This window comes from Herpailurus yagouaroundi, unplaced genomic scaffold, assembly GCF_014898765.1.
Source record: "Herpailurus yagouaroundi ecotype Mexico unplaced genomic scaffold, PumYag 29, whole genome shotgun sequence".
In the NCBI taxonomy this organism is placed as follows: Eukaryota; Metazoa; Chordata; class Mammalia; order Carnivora; family Felidae; genus Herpailurus; species Herpailurus yagouaroundi.
The window spans coordinates 107,906,341-107,922,845 of record NW_024412377.1 but is presented as its reverse complement, the minus strand read 5'-3'; the positions used below and the strand labels follow the sequence as shown (position 1 = coordinate 107,922,845).

Genomic DNA, 16,505 nt, shown 5'->3' with positions numbered 1-16,505 from the left:
TCTCTCTCTCTCTCTCCCCCTCCCTCTGTTTTCTGTCTCCTGGTTCCATTTTCCCCTCACTTGGCCTCATCCAAGACTTCCCCTAGGGGTTGGCAAAGATGGCCTTCAGAAGTTCTAGGTTTACGTTATGTAGTCAACCCAGTAGTTCTAGAAAAAGTTCTTGAACCAGTTGTGTTTAGCCTTTTCAAATTCAAATGCCCATGCCCTAAATGTAATTACTGGTTATTCTGGACAGGCCTATTCCATGCGTCCCCTCCCTGAGACAAGCACAAGGGGGTGTCATCCCACTCCAAGTACATGGACTCATAGTGGGGAAGGGTCATTTCCGAAAGAAAAAGAAGAATTATGCTACCAAAAGAAAGAAGGTTGAACCTGCCTCTCCTTCCCAAAATTACTACAAATAAGAAAATCCAAATATTTCTTATTCACATAGATATTATTCGCAGCATTCTGTTCATAAAGGTGAAAATATGAACAAGCCTAAGAATCCTACAATACAGGGTTGATTGTAAATTATCTATAGGATCAAATACTAGAAAATGAATAAAATTACATAGAAGTATAATTATCCATGTAAAAAAAAAAAGATGATCATGGTATAGTTGGGTATAAAAAGTATAAAATATATGCATTATGATCCTTTCAAATATATATACATATACACACATATATATAATACATACATCCAAATATATGTATAGAGATGCATTAAAAAAGTACAGGAAGTGATGTACCTATATGTTTATACTAGTTACTGCTGAGCTATGGAATTACAGATGATTTTTTTTGTCTTTTCTTTTTGCTTCTCAGGATTATGTTACTTTGCACAAAGGAAAAACACATAAAAATAGTCAATACATGCTAATCATGCCACGAAAGTTATAAAAGTAAAATTTCTATAATTCTTTGATTCTTTAAACAGTTTCTACCCGTCGAATGGCATGTAGTCTAGGACAGACAGGATATATTTTTAAATATATATAAGCCAGGGCACCTGGGTGGCTCAGTCGATTAAGTGTTCTGACTTCCGCTCACGTCATGATCTTGCTGTTCGTGAGCTCAAGCCCTGTGCTGACAGTTCAGAGCCTGGAGCCTGCTTTGGATTCTGTGTCTCCCTCTCTCTCTGCCCCTCCCCTACTCATACTCTGTCCTTTTCTCTCTCAAAAATAAATAAACATTTAAAAAAAATTTAAATATATGTAGGCCTCCAAAGTTAGGCAAGATCAAATAAGTAAGTTCTTGTGTATGATGATATAAATGAAAACACTTTGAAAAAGTCTATGAAGCATAACAGAGTTTTATAAAAATGATAACTTTATACAAGCACACTTTGTATGTAATACATACATACAGAATACAAAATAAATTGACATGAAAGTAAGTGTTGGACTTACTGGAGGAATGATGTTTGAATCTCATTCTAATTATGTGAGGTAATTAGGGTGCATATAACCATCTCCTCTTCACAGATGAAGAAATAGGCCTGAAAAGCAATGTGACTGTCCTCCAGTAACATTTAGCGACTGAATTATAACTCAAACCCAGGTCTTCCAACTGCAGTCCACAAAAGTTTCCACAGAAAGTGTCAGATAAATTCAAAAGTAAGAGCCAGCCCTGAATGAAACCCAGGGCAGTCAGAGAAGAATTTTAGGAGAAAATGGGAATTACACTGGGCTTTGAAAGGACAAGGGACACAGACCAATGGGAAGGGGGTGGTGGGGCATTCCAGAGAAGTGACATGGACAAAGAAAGCATGCTGCAGGCCATCTATGATACAGAACAGGGTGTGGTCCTTTCAGAGAATCAAATGTGGGCAAAACTTGAAAATTGTTTTGTCTTGCTGAAATTTTTCATTAAAAACAAAAAGGACTGTTTTTGCTTTTCAAATGCAAATCTCCTTTCCAGCTCTCCCCTCAAAAAAAAAAAAAAAAAAAAAAAACTTCAACCATATCAATTAAGTTCCCTATCTATAGTCCCGTAGAATGATAAACTTAAATAATAACCAGGAGTTATTTAGTTGGATTTCTAATTTAACAGAGAAATAAGAACCTGTCAACACAGTACAGAAAAGACAAATTACGTGGATGACTGACAACATTTCGCAAAGAATGGCAAGGCCTTTCAACCCAAGTGGAGGGAGGCTGAGGACAATATATGCATTTTCCCCCATCTCATACCTCAAAGACAAAGGGTACAAAAGACAAATGTAATCATTAGATAATTTAAGTGGCCATTTGAGAAAGTGTTGGATTTTCATAGCACAGAGTTAGTAGTGGTGGAAATATTTTGTTTTAGATTTTTGAATATTAGCCTTTTCTCTGGTATTAATGGAGTTTGAAAGGAGAGTTACTAACCTAGAAAACTCAAGCGTTTAAAACCTAATAGCTAAGTAATTTGGAATTATGTGTTAATACTATCCAGGAGAATGGTGAACAAAACCAGAATTCTAGCCAAAGGTTTTAGAAGTGACTGGTTTCTCAGAAACATTTATTTATTCATCAGAAATTTATTGAAGGTGTTTTTCTTGCCAAGTATTGGTGACTGGTGCTAGTACAAAGGCCCATAAAAAAGAGCCAAGTGCACTCTAGTGAGGGAGCCTAAACTAGAGAGCTGTATAGAAGAGGGCCTAACCCCACGGAAAAAGAGGAGAGGCCAGGAGAGAAATCCGGGGTGACACCTCAGCCAGTATGAGGGAGAGAAGGGTTATCACCATAGAGAGGCAGTAAACAGGCTGGAGACAGGCCCTGTTCAGGAAACTGCAAGCAATTCAGGATGCCTGGGATATAAATGTGATGGGGCGAGTGACAAAGGAACTTGAAGAGGGAAGCAAAAGCCAAATCATAGAGGCCACATAAGAAATTTAGGTTTCGTTGTGCAGACAATGGGGAGCAGTGAAGGATTTAAAACAGGAGAGTTTTCATGGCTAGATTTACATTTTTGAAAAAAAAAAAAAAATATATATATATATATACATATACATATATGTAACAGAAAAGACCTGGATACCATCATCAAGCACAAGGCATGCCTTAGTAATTAGATGCCTGAGAGGAGACTGCCAGACCTCTACCCTTATAGAGGCTGTGGGCCCTTGGCTATACCCCTGTGGGACTTCCACCAGAATGGGGTGGCATCCCCACTGTAGGAAGTATAAGGAGAAACTGAGGCTGAGATAAAATTTACAGTGAATTTTAATTACCGCCCCCCCCTTTTTTTAAGCAAGTGTTCATCTAAAAGAGAGGTGCCCAAAGAGGCTCCCACATTTTTGGAGCTTCTCTTTTGGAACTGCTTTAAAGGCCAGCCTGGGAGCTACACAAATAATTCTGGTCTCTTTACAATTGCATTTTTAGCATTTTCTTTATTCCAAAATAAGCACTACCCAGTCTGTGCAATGGGGGTGATAACCACATCTTTCTTGCCTACCCCATATAGTTACTACTATGAAGATAATAGCAGACAACATGTGAAAGCTTTTCATAGAGAGCTGTATCAATGGATCGTCTTATAATTGTTGCCTCACACTTTGCAGGCAATTCCAACATATGCATTTGTTCTGGTATCTGTGTGTTCATCTCCTGAACAGACTGTTCACTTCAGGATGGCAGGGCCTGGGTCATATTTGGCTTTGTGTCACCAGTGTCTGACAGCGGGTCTCACACATAAAAAGTCCTCAAATGTTTATTGAGTGAATAATTGAATCTAGCTTCTTGCCTTATCTTCACACCATATATAAGAAATGGATAATACACTTGAGATTATTCAGTTAATAGGCTCAGAGGCCACTTCTGCTTCTTCAAGTATGTGAGTAGCTTGTCAATAGGAACTAGCAATTCATCTCTGAAGGGGCCAGAACAAATGGCTGATGAAATAAATCAGTGTGAAAATGTAAAGGTTCTTAAACTTTAGTGTTATAGTTTAAATTTGGCTGTATTTTTTTTTTCCAACGTTTATTTATTTTTGGGACAGAGAGAGACAGAGCATGAACGGGCGAGGGGCAGAGAGAGAGGGAGACACAGAATCGGAAACAGGCTCCAGGCTCTGAGCCATCAGCCCAGAGCCCGACGCGGGGCTCGAACTCACGGACCGCGAGATCGTGACCTGGCTGAAGTCGGACACTTAACCGACTGCGCCACCCAGGCGCCCCAAATTTGGCTGTATTTTAAAATCACCAGGAAAAACTTTTAAATTACCAATGCTGGGGCCCCATCCGAGGACAGTTAAATCAATACTTCTGTAGGTGGAAGCCTGGCATAGTTTTTGAAGCTACTGAAGTGATTCTAATGTGCATCTGTGTTTGATGTAGTGCTCTAGAGAGACATTGCTTTAAAAAAAAAAAATCTATCTAGGGGTGCCTGGGTGGCTCAGTTGGTTGAACATCTGACTGTGGCTCAGGTCATGATCTTGCAGTTGGTGAGTTTGAGCCCTGATTCAGGCTCTCCACTATCAGCGAGAGCCCTGCTTTGGATCCTCTGTCCTCTCTCTCTGCCCCTCCCCCGTGTGTGTGTGTGTGTGTGCATGCACACATTCTCTCTCTCTCCCCCCCCCTCTGTCCCCCCACACACAAACTTAAAAAAAAAAATCTAATGGGCTAAATGGGTGATGGATAGTAAGGAGGGGACTTGTTGGGATAAGCACTGGCTGTTATATGTAAGTGATGAATCACTAAATTCTACTCCTAAAACCATTATTATACTATATATTAACTAACTTGGATTTAAATAAAATTTTTAAAAAGCTAAAAAAAATACAAAGAATCTAGGGGCGCCTGCCTGGCTCAGTTGGTGGGGTATGTGACTCTTGATCTCCGGGTCATGATTTTAAGCCCCACACTGGATGTAGAGTTTACTTAATAAAAAATAAAAAATAAACTATCTAGTTTTACATTAGGGACCAAAGTCAATGGAAAAGAACATAAGGCATGCTCCCACTGCAGTCTATGAGCAGGAACAAATAAAACTAGCTGTCACTGGTAGGAGCACAGTGGAAAAGCAGCAATCAGTATGTGCTAAACTATGAGAGGTCATGAAAAGGTGAGCTTGTGCTGAGCCTGAGACTTTCTGCAGAGGCTGTTAGACATTTTAGAAGTTTGTCACAGAAATAAAAGACATTCCCTGCCCACAAAAGGAGGTCAAGTGTTAGTTTAGCAAACCAGCTAGTACCAGCCAGCAGGCCTGGCCAGTACAAAGGATCTGAAGGCTTTGCTTTACAACACAAATCACCATTCTCAGCACAGGGAATACAGCTGTGAACAAGACTCATACTGTCTCAAATAACTGACAGTCTGTTCACAATTAAGTCAACAGCCAATTACAGAAGAGTAATTGATGAAAGAAATGAAATGAGGTTGGTGAGATAGGAAGATGCAGTTGTTACAGAGTTTTAAGGGTCCAGCCGAGTTGTTCAGTCTAACACAATAGCCAATAATTCCTGGTCAAAGAAATGGTATGAAAGAAATGTATAAGAAAGATTATTTTATGGGGCACTTGGGTGGCTTAGGGGGTTGGGCATCCAACTTCAGCTCAGGTCACGATCCCACATTCGTGAGTTCAAGCCCTGCGTTGGGCTTTATGCTGACAGCTAAGAGCTTGGATCCTGCTTTGAATTCTGTGGCTCCCCCCCTCCCCTGCTCATGCACTCACTCTCTCTCTCTCTCTTTCTCTCTATGTCTCAAAGATAAATAAACATTTAAAAATAGAGAGAGAAAGAAAGAAAGATTATTTTAGGGGCAACAGGCTGGCTCAGTTTGTAGAACATGTGACTCTTGATGTTGGGGTCACGAGTTCAAGTCCCACGTTGGGTGTGGAGCCTACTTAATTTTAAAACAACATTTTTTTTTAAAGAAAGACTATTTTAGAACTTTTGGAGGTTGAAAGAGACATAGTACAGATGTAGAACAGTTAGAACACCTACAAAAGTCTGAGTCGAGTGGAAATGGGAAACGAGTGGTTTATAAAATTTCCAGTGAAAAAGATAACAGCTTACATTACATAAGCATAAATAACCTAATTGCATTTTTGTCAGAAACAAATTAGTACTGGAATTCTATATTGTACTTACTGTATGTTTGAGACTAAGTACCTCTCTTGTGTTCTCCATTAATATTAATTGCTGTCATAAATCTTCATGTGTTTCACAACTGTGGGAGAACTTCTAAAACTGGATGTCAAATTAGTGAGATTATTAAAGGTCCAGGTCTTTTTCAAACAATCGGTTGTTTGCTTTTGTTTATAATTTCATACAATCCCATATGAAAAAAAAATTACTCTGTCAAACAACCTCTATGAAAATGGTAAGCCTCTATATTTCTGTAACACACTAAAGTCAATGTTCTTTTTTTTTTTTTTTTAAGTTTGTTTATTTATTTTGAGAGACAGACAGCATAAGCAGGGAGGGGTAGAGAGAGAGGGAAAAAGAGAATCTCAAGCAGGCTCCGTGATCTCAGCAAAGAGCCCGACATGGGGCTTAATCTCATAAACCATTAGATTATGACCTGAGCCAAAATCAAGAGTCAGACGCTTAATCACCTGAGCCACCCAGGCACCCCAAGTCAGTGTTCTTATTTGAGAATCTGAGCTTATGTAAATCTTTTTATTAATCAGAACTAAATTTTGTGTCTTTGCCTTCAAGTGAACAAGTTTTAAAATGTTCATATGTAAATGATCAGCATGCAATTAATTCCAAAAAATTCACTGCTCTTGTTTGGTCAGTTCCATAACCAGCCACAGAGTAAATAGTACTGAGTTATTGGGACATACAAAATTGTAAATGACCAGACTCTTATGTACTTGAGTTAAGTCTGTATTTTAAGTCTGCATGTGTATTCTCACAGGAGACTGTAAAATGTGGGCATGCTTTCAATTCCTGCAGTCTGTGATTTATGGAGGCACATAGGGCAGGAGTTTATTATGCTGAAAATCATAATAACTGTTTTGTTTTGCTTTTTAAAATGAAGTGACCAAAGCATGTTGAAAGATAAATGGGTGAACCATTTTGATTATGCTTTTATTTCTATTAAAGATTAAATATTATTGCTGAGTAACCAGCCATGCTAAGTATTATGATATTAAAGCTGAAGTAGTTTGTAAGCTGAGAGCCCTTTCTTTCCTCTGGGTTTAGGTTTGTTATTAATCAAAATGTTGGACTTGTTTAGTGCAGTGGTGTATGAAACAAACAGTTGAAAAAGACAGCTACTTTAATTTACAGCTTTCTGTTTTTTTTCAAATTCGTAGGAAAATCTGTTCCTCTTTGTGGACTTTGTGCTGTTGTTCACATGTCTAGAGTTCATTTCTTATACCAGAGCCAACTAAATCCAATAGTTGCAAGATACTTTTGTGGGATAGAAGAAAGGAGGAAGGTGCCTATGTGGTTTTAATTGACAAGTTCTGGCAAAGCCATTTTTGAAATGTGGACAGTCTCTAATAGAAATGGATATTACAAAAAATCCATCTGTATTTTTGGGCAGAGAGACCAATAATTTTAGAAATAGAAATAGTTAACTAAAGACAGTGGTTTTTGTTTTTCACTATCAATATGGGAGTATTGAATGAAATTGTTTTAAAGGGCATGTTTTGAGCTACTTCCTGGTTTTGGCTTAGGTATCTACACAAGAATCACTTGCTAAGCACTTACTGAAATGCAGTGCAGGATCTGGACTCCCCATGATGTGTGGTAAAGGACCTTAAAAAGAACATCCTCCCACCTTTCTAAACTTGTTCCTCATCAGTGGAAGTACACTTAAAATTCCTAAAAAAATATACTTTGGGGAATGCAGCACAAAATGTAAGAAGTATCTAAGAAAAAGGCCACCTCTCACTACCTGAAACAAAAGGTTTAATTTATTACTTAACTAAGGAAGAGCTATGCTTTTAGGCACAGTCTCTGAGCTAAATGGGTTGCAAATCTTATAGAGTTTTGGGGTCAGGAATTATTTAGTGGTTGACATCAGCCTCAGAAGCCCCATTACTCAGGAGAGACTGTCAGTGATTGGCTGGCTTTCAGAAATGTGTTTACTAGACTGAGTTGACCACTGATTGGCCAACCTTCAAAATCATAAGGCTGTCACTGATTAGTTGGCTTTCAGAGGTGTGTTTACTGAACTGAGTTGTCACTGGTCATTTAGGCCTATGCAAATCATTAATTTATTAAATCCAGTTTGTGTTTCAAACTGGGTCTAGTAGTCCCTTGTTACCATGAATGTAGAATGATGAGCCTTTTTCTACGAGTTGAGATTGTTTATTCTCAGAAGCTAATACTTAAATACTGTAGGAAATTGAAAGGACAGGAAAATCAACCTCTGAGGAATCCATTTAAATAAGCAATGATCCTATGATGCATTTTTTTTTTCGTATTTGTAACATCTGGGATTTTATTAGTTATCTCCAATTGAAAAGTTGTAATCAATACCTATGAATACCGTATTTTCCTCCTCCCACAAAGAATCTACAGATTTATCTTACTAAATTATATGATTATCTATGATAAAATTGGTGCTTTTTCTTTGTTACCTTAATTCAGAGCTCTTTTTTCCATTTCTTCCATTAAATATATCTGCTCTTTTTTTAATGAAGATAGAAACAACTTAAATTGGAAACAGGAAGCATGGGCTTCACTGTCACCACTCTTAAAATTTAACAGCATGGTTTTTCCACTGCAATTGCTATGGTAAGGAGATAACTATACTTTCTGATTTTCTTTTTGTTCTGTTTGGTTGTTGGTTGGGCTTTTTTTTATGTGTGGATATAGCTGCCATAAAGTATCACATTGGTTGGTTTTAGGTGTACGATACAGTGATTCAACTTCTCTATACATTGTGCTATGCTCACCAGAAGTGTAGCTACCATCTGTCACCATGCAGCACTATTACAATACCATTGACTATATTCCCTTTGCTATACCTTTCATCCTGGTGACTTTTCATTCCATAACTGGAAGCTTATACATCCCATGTCCATACACCCATTTTGCCCATCCTCCCACCCTCCTCCCCTCTGGCAACCATAAGTTTGTTCTCTGCGTGTATAGGTCTGAATTTGCTTGTTTATTGATTTGTTTTGTTTTTTAGATTCTACACCTAAGTGAGATTATGTGGTATTTGTTTTTGTCTGGCTCATTTCAGTTAGCATAATATCCTCTAGGTCCACTCATGACACACGAATTATGACACCTTTTCTAAATAAGGGTGTTTACTAAAGCAAGAGAAGTATAAGTCAGCAGTTCTGATGAATGATATGGCATGTTCATGTATTGAAATTAGTTATGAAATTTGATGTAAGTAGCATTATTAATAATGAAGTATAGAAATGTGAATGTGATTTACCTCATTTAGTAAGTTAAAGTATATTCTACGTCATCTACATAATAATATCACTTGTACTAATTGCATTCCAGTAGTTTTTCTCATATAGAAGTGTTGGGAATGGTAGTTAAGACTCAACTTGTCACCCCTGGAGAACAGTAGCTACTGAACCCTCAGTAACTGCAGTATCACTAATCTCGCAACGTTTTATTTGCCACAAAATCTTTTCTTCAAAATCTGAATATATCCATGAGAGTTTGTCGCATAAGTAAACTTCACTCAGCATATGTGCTACTTGCAGGGAAAAGGGGCGGGGGATCTGTGCTATTACCTACTGCCCAAATCTCTGCTTATTTAGGGAAAAATAAATTAATGTAATATTTGGGTTTCATCGGAAAGTTACAATGGGTGTATGGGGAGTGTTAATCCTATAGGCAATTTAGCCCTATCAGCTGTGATAAAAGTGCTGAGTATGCCCATTTTTAAATTGCTTTTATAATGAGTAGGAAAAGCCTTAGAAGTTTTGTTTATATGTAAAAACTGAACTTTTCTCTTTCCAAATTCATTCAACTGCCTTGAAATCTGGTCGTTGACTTCCCTATTTATTTCTGACACCTCCTAATGGGGGCAGAGCTAATCACTTACATATTTTCCGGCTGCTAAGGATAGCCAGCTTATGACCACTTACGATTCAAGCACATGTTGATACCTTAAGACCAGTAAGCATTTGATAAAGTGGGAAAGCAGGATGGTTAAATTTGTTGTAATCAACAGTAAGAGGAGGAAATTAGTCCATGGAGCCATGCCAAAGCTTAGTTTCATTTTGCACGAAAAAAAATAATTTTTTTAACCCTGCAACTCCCCAGAAAAGGATCATAACACCATTTGAACAAGAATTTTCTTAACACATTCCTGACTCTTGACCCCTTCAACTACTAAAAACAGGATCAGATAGGGCTGGTTTGTTAGGGGTTTTGCTCTGCAACCCTGCCCACTCTGGCTAAGTGAGTGTGCTCTTTAAAGGAAGCTGGCAGAATGTTCTCTTAGTTGAAGGAATACCCTGGGTAGAGCTCTTTTAACCTCTCATCCAGGAAGGACCTTCAAGTGAAGACGGAGGCAAAGAGACTCATTACTAAAAACACAAAGCAGCAGGACCAAACTCCAGTCATGTTTTTCAAATTTAAGTGTTTTCTGAGAAGTTGGTTTCCATGTGGTATAAGCACCAACAAACAATAAACCCATGTTGGTGTTCTGTACCCTTATGGTTCATTCTGCCAAGGACAGTATAGTATAAAATTTCCACATTCCATTCTACTGCCTAAATCACTGAACTGCCTCTCTCCCTTTTCAGGATGTCACATGTACTTCAGTTTGAGGATAAAAGCAGAAAAGTGAAAGATGCAAGCATGCAAGATTCAGACACATTCGAAATCTATGATCCTCGGAATCCAGTGAATAAGAGAAGACGAGAAGAAAGCAAAAAGCTGATGAGAGAGAAAAAAGAAAGAAGATAAAATTACAGTCATGATAATTAGGTAGAAATGTGCCTGCAATAAATGGCCTTATAACAGCCGTTGTTCCCAACAACATCACTTAAGGGTGTGAAAAGAAGTATTTTTGAACCTGTTGTCTGGTTTTGAAAAAAAATTATCTTGTTATGTAAATTGTGGGATGATGTAAGCAAATGCTTTTGGTTCATGCTTTTTTTTCCCTAATTGACTTTTTCTATTGCTAAATCTGAAATAAAATAACTTTCCTGCCAGTTTACATGTTAACCATTTGTAGACTGTGCCAGCCTGTTTATGTCTTTTTATCCTAAAATATGTGAAGGCTTTGTTTTCAAGACTTTTTATAAGAAGTTTCTTTCAAGAAAGAGTATTTAAGGGAAACCTCCCTGGCATTCTGTTACCACAATACTGAATTTGGAATAGAATAAAAATTATATACATAAAGATTGATTTTTGTTGTTGTCGTTTTGCATATAAATATCTAAAATAGCCAAATCAGTAAGACCCAGTAGCTTCATGCCTTAAAGCCTGAGGAATCTCCAAGGGAATATTGTCACCTGCATCTAAGCCAATGCCTGGGTTTTATAGATGTAATCAAGACGCTAATACACTAAGTAAGGTCAGCCATGCTTACTGCACACCCTGGCCCAACAGCAGGCCTCCTGCCCACTCCTCTGCCCTTTCAGCATAGCAACAGGAGCACATGCAGAGGTGACACTAGCAACAGAACTATCAAGAATGTAGCTCTTGATGACAACCACTCACACTGGTTATTTACTGTATATTATCTATACTAACTCAGTTTTTCTAGAATCTGAATCCTCAAATAATACCTCAGGCTAACTTTCGGTTACCTAATAAAACCTCACCAGCCACATCTTTCCAGGTAGTGTCTCATCGGCTCTCTTTTCCCAAAAGTAATCCAATAGACTTTCCCTAGAACACCTGTTCTCAAAATGTAGTCCCAGGCACTACAATGCAGTGGCAACAGCATTACTTGGGGACGTTAGAAATGCAAATTCTTGGGGTGCCTGGGTGGCTTAGTCAGTTGCGCATTCGACTTCAGCACAGGTCATGATCTCCCAGTTCATGAGTTTAAGCCCTGCGTCAGGCTCTGGGCTGACAGTTCAGAGCCTGGAGCCTACTTCGGATTCTGTGTCTCCCTCTCTCTCTGCCCCTTCCCCACTCATGCTCTGTCTCTCTGTCTCTCACAAAAATAAATGAACATTTTTTAAAAATTAAAAAAAAAAATGCAAATTCTTTTTTTTTTTTAATTTTTTTTTCAACATTTATTTATTTTTGGGACAGAGAGAGACAGAGCATGAACGGGGGAGGGGCAGAGAGAGAGGGAGACACAGAATCGGAAACAGGCTCCAGGCTCTGAGCCATCAGCCCAGAGCCTGACGCGGGGCTCGAACTCACTGACCGTGAGATCGTGACCTGGCTGAAGTCAGACGCTTAACCGACTGCGCCACCCAGGCACCCCAAGAAATGCAAATTCTTGCCAGACTCCCCACCACCATGACTACACTTCCAGATTACTGAATCTGAAACTTCGAACCCAGAGGGTTTATTATACAGATTGCTGGTTTCACTGCTGATGATTCAATTTTGGGGGCATGGCAGTATCTAGTGAAGTTAAAGATAGGCATATCCAGTTATCCAAAAATTCTAATCTTAAGTCTGTCCCCTAAAGAAATTCTCACAACATTGCTCAAGAAAACCTGTACTAAATATACACAAAAGCATCAACCAAAGAATGGATAACTAAGTTGTTGTATAGCCATACTATGGAATACTTTGTAGTGGTAAAGATCAATAAACAAGAGTTATATGTGTTAGCTTATCTTAAAAATAATGTGAGGGAGGGGCACCTGGGTGGCTCATTCAGGCAACGGACTTCAGCTCAGGTCATGATCTCACGGTCCATGGGTTCAAGCCCTGTGTCAGGCTCTCTGCTGACAGCTCAGAGCCTGGAGCCTGCTTCAGATTCTGTGTCTCCCTCTCTTTCTGTACTTCCCCCGCTAGCATTCTGTCTCTCTCAAAAATAAATAAACATTAAAACAATTTTTTAAATAGGATGTGGATATGACATCTTTATTAAAAAAATAATAATAATGTGAGGGGCACCTGGGTGGCGCAGTTGGTTAAATCTGGCTCTTGGTTTCGGCTCAGGTCATGATCTCACAGTTCATGGGATCGGGCACCACGTGTGCCATTAGCTTGGGATTCTCTCTCTACCCCTCCCCTGCTTGTACTATTTCTCTCTCTCTCTCAAAATAAATAAATATACATTTAAAAATAATAATAATGGGGGAGAGAAGGGAACCATCTATATAAAAATGTAAACAAGCAAAACAGCATTCTACTTTGTTTATGGATGTACACATGTGGCAATGTGTGGCAGAAGTATAAAAACATGTATGAAAATAGTGGTAACCTCTGAGGAGGCACAAGGAATATATAAGGGGCTTCATTTGTAATGTTTCACTTTTTAAGGGAGATTGTGGGTACTCAGGCCTATTATATTATTCCCTCTCTACATTCTAGTATCCCTGAAATGTTTCATGTTTTTTCCTTTATGATCCTTTATAGAATCTGAGATGAGAAAACATAAGGGGCTCCTGATACTAACAAGAACACTTTCTTTTGTGCTTCAGGAGTAGGACAATGTTTCAAAGAGGAGGAGAGGGTATGATATGGGAGTTCTGGAGAAATGTCAACCCACTCAAAAGCAGAGTGATCAGACACAAATCCACCAAAATATAATCCAGTGTTTGGAAGCGTGCCGTATTCCCCTCACCACAAAGTTATAACATCAGTTGTTTCACGGATATTCATAAAGTTTCTGTTGGTTATTATGAAATGCATTAGCACTGTATTTGTTTCTATCAACGAATCCTATAGGTTTCTCTCCTGTTTCTCCCTGAATATCTCCATCTTCACCAGTGTACTATATCCCAACAACAGAGGGGACCACAGAGCTCCAGAGCACAAGCTGGAAGAATGACATTTGTAGGTATAAAGAGATAACAAAGTGACAAAATTAAACCCTCAGTTGGTTGAATGCTCCTTATCCTGCTTTAACCACAAGGAGCAGAAAGATATGAAATTTCAAAGATTAGATAGAATCCCATCAGAAAATTTCACCATGAGAATAAAATTCACTTTTAACTTAATAGTAACAATGTTTTAAAGCTTAAAAACTTAAATAATCTATTAAATATGGTATTTAATGTGCTTATAGTAAAGTCTTTGGAAATGTCACAGGAATGTGTTTGGGCCAAAAAAAAAAAAAATCAGTTCAAAAGACAAAAAAATAAAAACATGTAAGAAAATTAGCCTTTATGGTTCATTCTAATGTTTTATTTATTTGGGTTTACTTTTATGTGTCTTGCCCTAGAGATATTACCCTGAAACAGTGAAGTCTATTAACAATTCTTGTTCATTGTCTATAACAATCCTGGATTTTCTGAAGAGCAAAAGGTCCTGGCAATTTTTTTCTCACTTTCTGACCAGCCATTTTTTTTCACTTTGGTTAAAGCTGTTGGCAAGGTGAAAGTTAAAACTAGCCCTAGACCTCTCCTTTGTCAATAGGTAATTGAATTAAATACAGATCTCTCTACAATTTTTAAGAGTAGTATCAAAACATACATTGTCACATGCCTCAGCTTTCTTTATGCTCTAAAGCCACACAGTCAGTAATACATCTGCTGCATTTAAAAATGGGGACACCATAGAACAAGGTCACTAAAACGTGTGAGATGAGTGGTTTGCTGCTGTTGTTTTTAGAACAAGTTCAATAAGCTATGGTGTCCTTATCAAACTGTCACTACCAAGTTTCTTGATAGGATCTGACGTGTGAGGTACATAAACCTGTTCTGTTGTATCAGTGTGGCCTGTATGGGAAAGGTTAGATGAATGCAGAATATTGCCCAAACATGCTGTTTAATCTTAGTGATAACAAGAAAAAAAAAAAAAAAAAATAGAGGTGTGAAGTGAGTTACCATTGAGGGTTGTATCAGTATAAGCAATTTGTATTTAGGGGTGTAGAGAAGTTAAGAGGGGTTACATTCTTTAACACTGTCATTCACAAAAAAAAAAAAAAAAAAAAAGCAAGCAGGTCTGGTTTCTCTATGGCTTTGACTACATTCCAGTGACTCTACACAGTTTATCAGGTGGTACTACTTCTGCTTACTAGAAAGCAGGAAGTTTTCCTGCCACACATATATTTTATCTTCTTTTACCTTTTAATGAAGCGAAGTGAAACAAAGGCCATATTTTAGAGAAATCCTTTTTCATAAGAATTTGATGAAATTTTAATTCCAAGAGAAATAATAAAACACCAAATCTTACTAAGATGCGTATTAGAAGTCCCTTGCTTATAGAAAAAAATACTCATTTATTCCCCAAAATGCCCCTCACCAAAGCCATGCAGGAATACCTTTGTCACAGGTGCTAAAAGTTTCATTAATCCCAATGCAGAGCTACAATCAGCTCCCAAAATAAATGGAAAGAAAAAAAAAGCGCTGATTTGTAGCATTCGCAGATTTCCATGATGTAAATACCACGGCTGACTTTAAGCCACCAAAGGAAGCCCCAATATACAACTAGTAATTTTTCCCATTCTGTTTCACCAGGAGCTAAAAGCTTATATATTAACTCTTGCATTGGCACTAAAGAACTCACAAAAGCTTTTTTTTTTTTTTTTAATTTTTTTTTTCAACGTTTATTTATTTTTGGGACAGAGAGAGACAGAGCATGAACGGGGGAGGGGCAGAGAGAGAGAGGGAGACACAGAATCGGAAACAGGCTCCAGGCCCTGAGCCATCAGCCCAGAGCCCGACGCGGGGCTCGAACTCACGGACCGCGAGATCGTGACCTGGCTGAAGTCGGACGCTTAACCGACTGCGCCACCCAGGCGCCCCTCACAAAAGCTTTTAAACTTTTTCCAAGATCACAATCTTCATATGTATTTCTATTTTAAGATTACTTCACATAATTTGGTCAAGTTCTAAGTTCTAGTAACATCTGCACTCTATGTTTTTATGACTAGTTTGTATCTTTAGATTCTCTTTCAATGGAGTTTTCCAAAGCCACTTGGCTCACATTTCTTATTCCCTCTGCCTGTCATTTTTGCCTCAGTCACATGTCCAACTCAAGACGCAACCAAATTGCACAGCAAAGAAGTAGCGGGGCAGGAAGGAAAGAAATGGAATTATAGGTCTTTCAATTATTCTCTAATAAGTGATAACATATAAATTCATCTTTTAATTTTTTTAAGGTATTTTGGATTAGGGATGGAGAATCCTACCTGAAGAGAAAAGAAGACCGGCTTCTAATTAAAATGCAAACAGAAGCCTGGTCTCTCCACATCTGCTGGGAATTATTCCTTTAAGGTTAGATCATGGTATTCATGTTACTTGTTCAGCAAAAACAACTTCTAGAGGCTTTCTTTTTAGCACCACTCAAAAAGAAGGTATTCATGGTCTTTTTGAAAATTTTTAGTCTCTCATCTTCATGATGCCAAAAAGAGTAACTGTTGCTAATGTACAGATACTTTTTAATAATCAAAATAATTTTGGGGCGCCTGGGTGGTTCAGTAGGTTAAGTGCCCGACTTCAGTTCAGGTCATGACCTCATGGTCCGTGGGTTTGAGCCCTGCATTAGGCTCTGTGCTGACAGCTCAGAGCCTGGAGCTT

General features: G+C 38.3%; 1 protein-coding gene across 2 annotated transcripts in view; it reads left to right on the top strand.

The window, feature by feature from the left end:
• CWC27 (CWC27 spliceosome associated cyclophilin) overlaps positions 1-11,253 on the top strand; it is a 193,198-nt gene extending 181,945 nt beyond the window's left edge. The window contains exons 14-15 of one of the 2 annotated variants that reach the window (XR_005783736.1): positions 8,568-8,661; positions 10,647-10,759. Coding sequence is in view for 1 of the 2 variants with exons in the window: in XM_040452126.1 (XP_040308060.1) it covers positions 10,647-10,809 (163 nt within the window). In the remaining variant the exon portion in view is untranslated. Of the gene's footprint in view, positions 1-8,567; positions 8,662-10,646 lie in introns of both variants that reach the window. The other variant, XM_040452126.1, reaches the window with a different exon arrangement.
• The last annotated feature ends 5,252 nt before the right edge of the window (positions 11,254-16,505 follow it).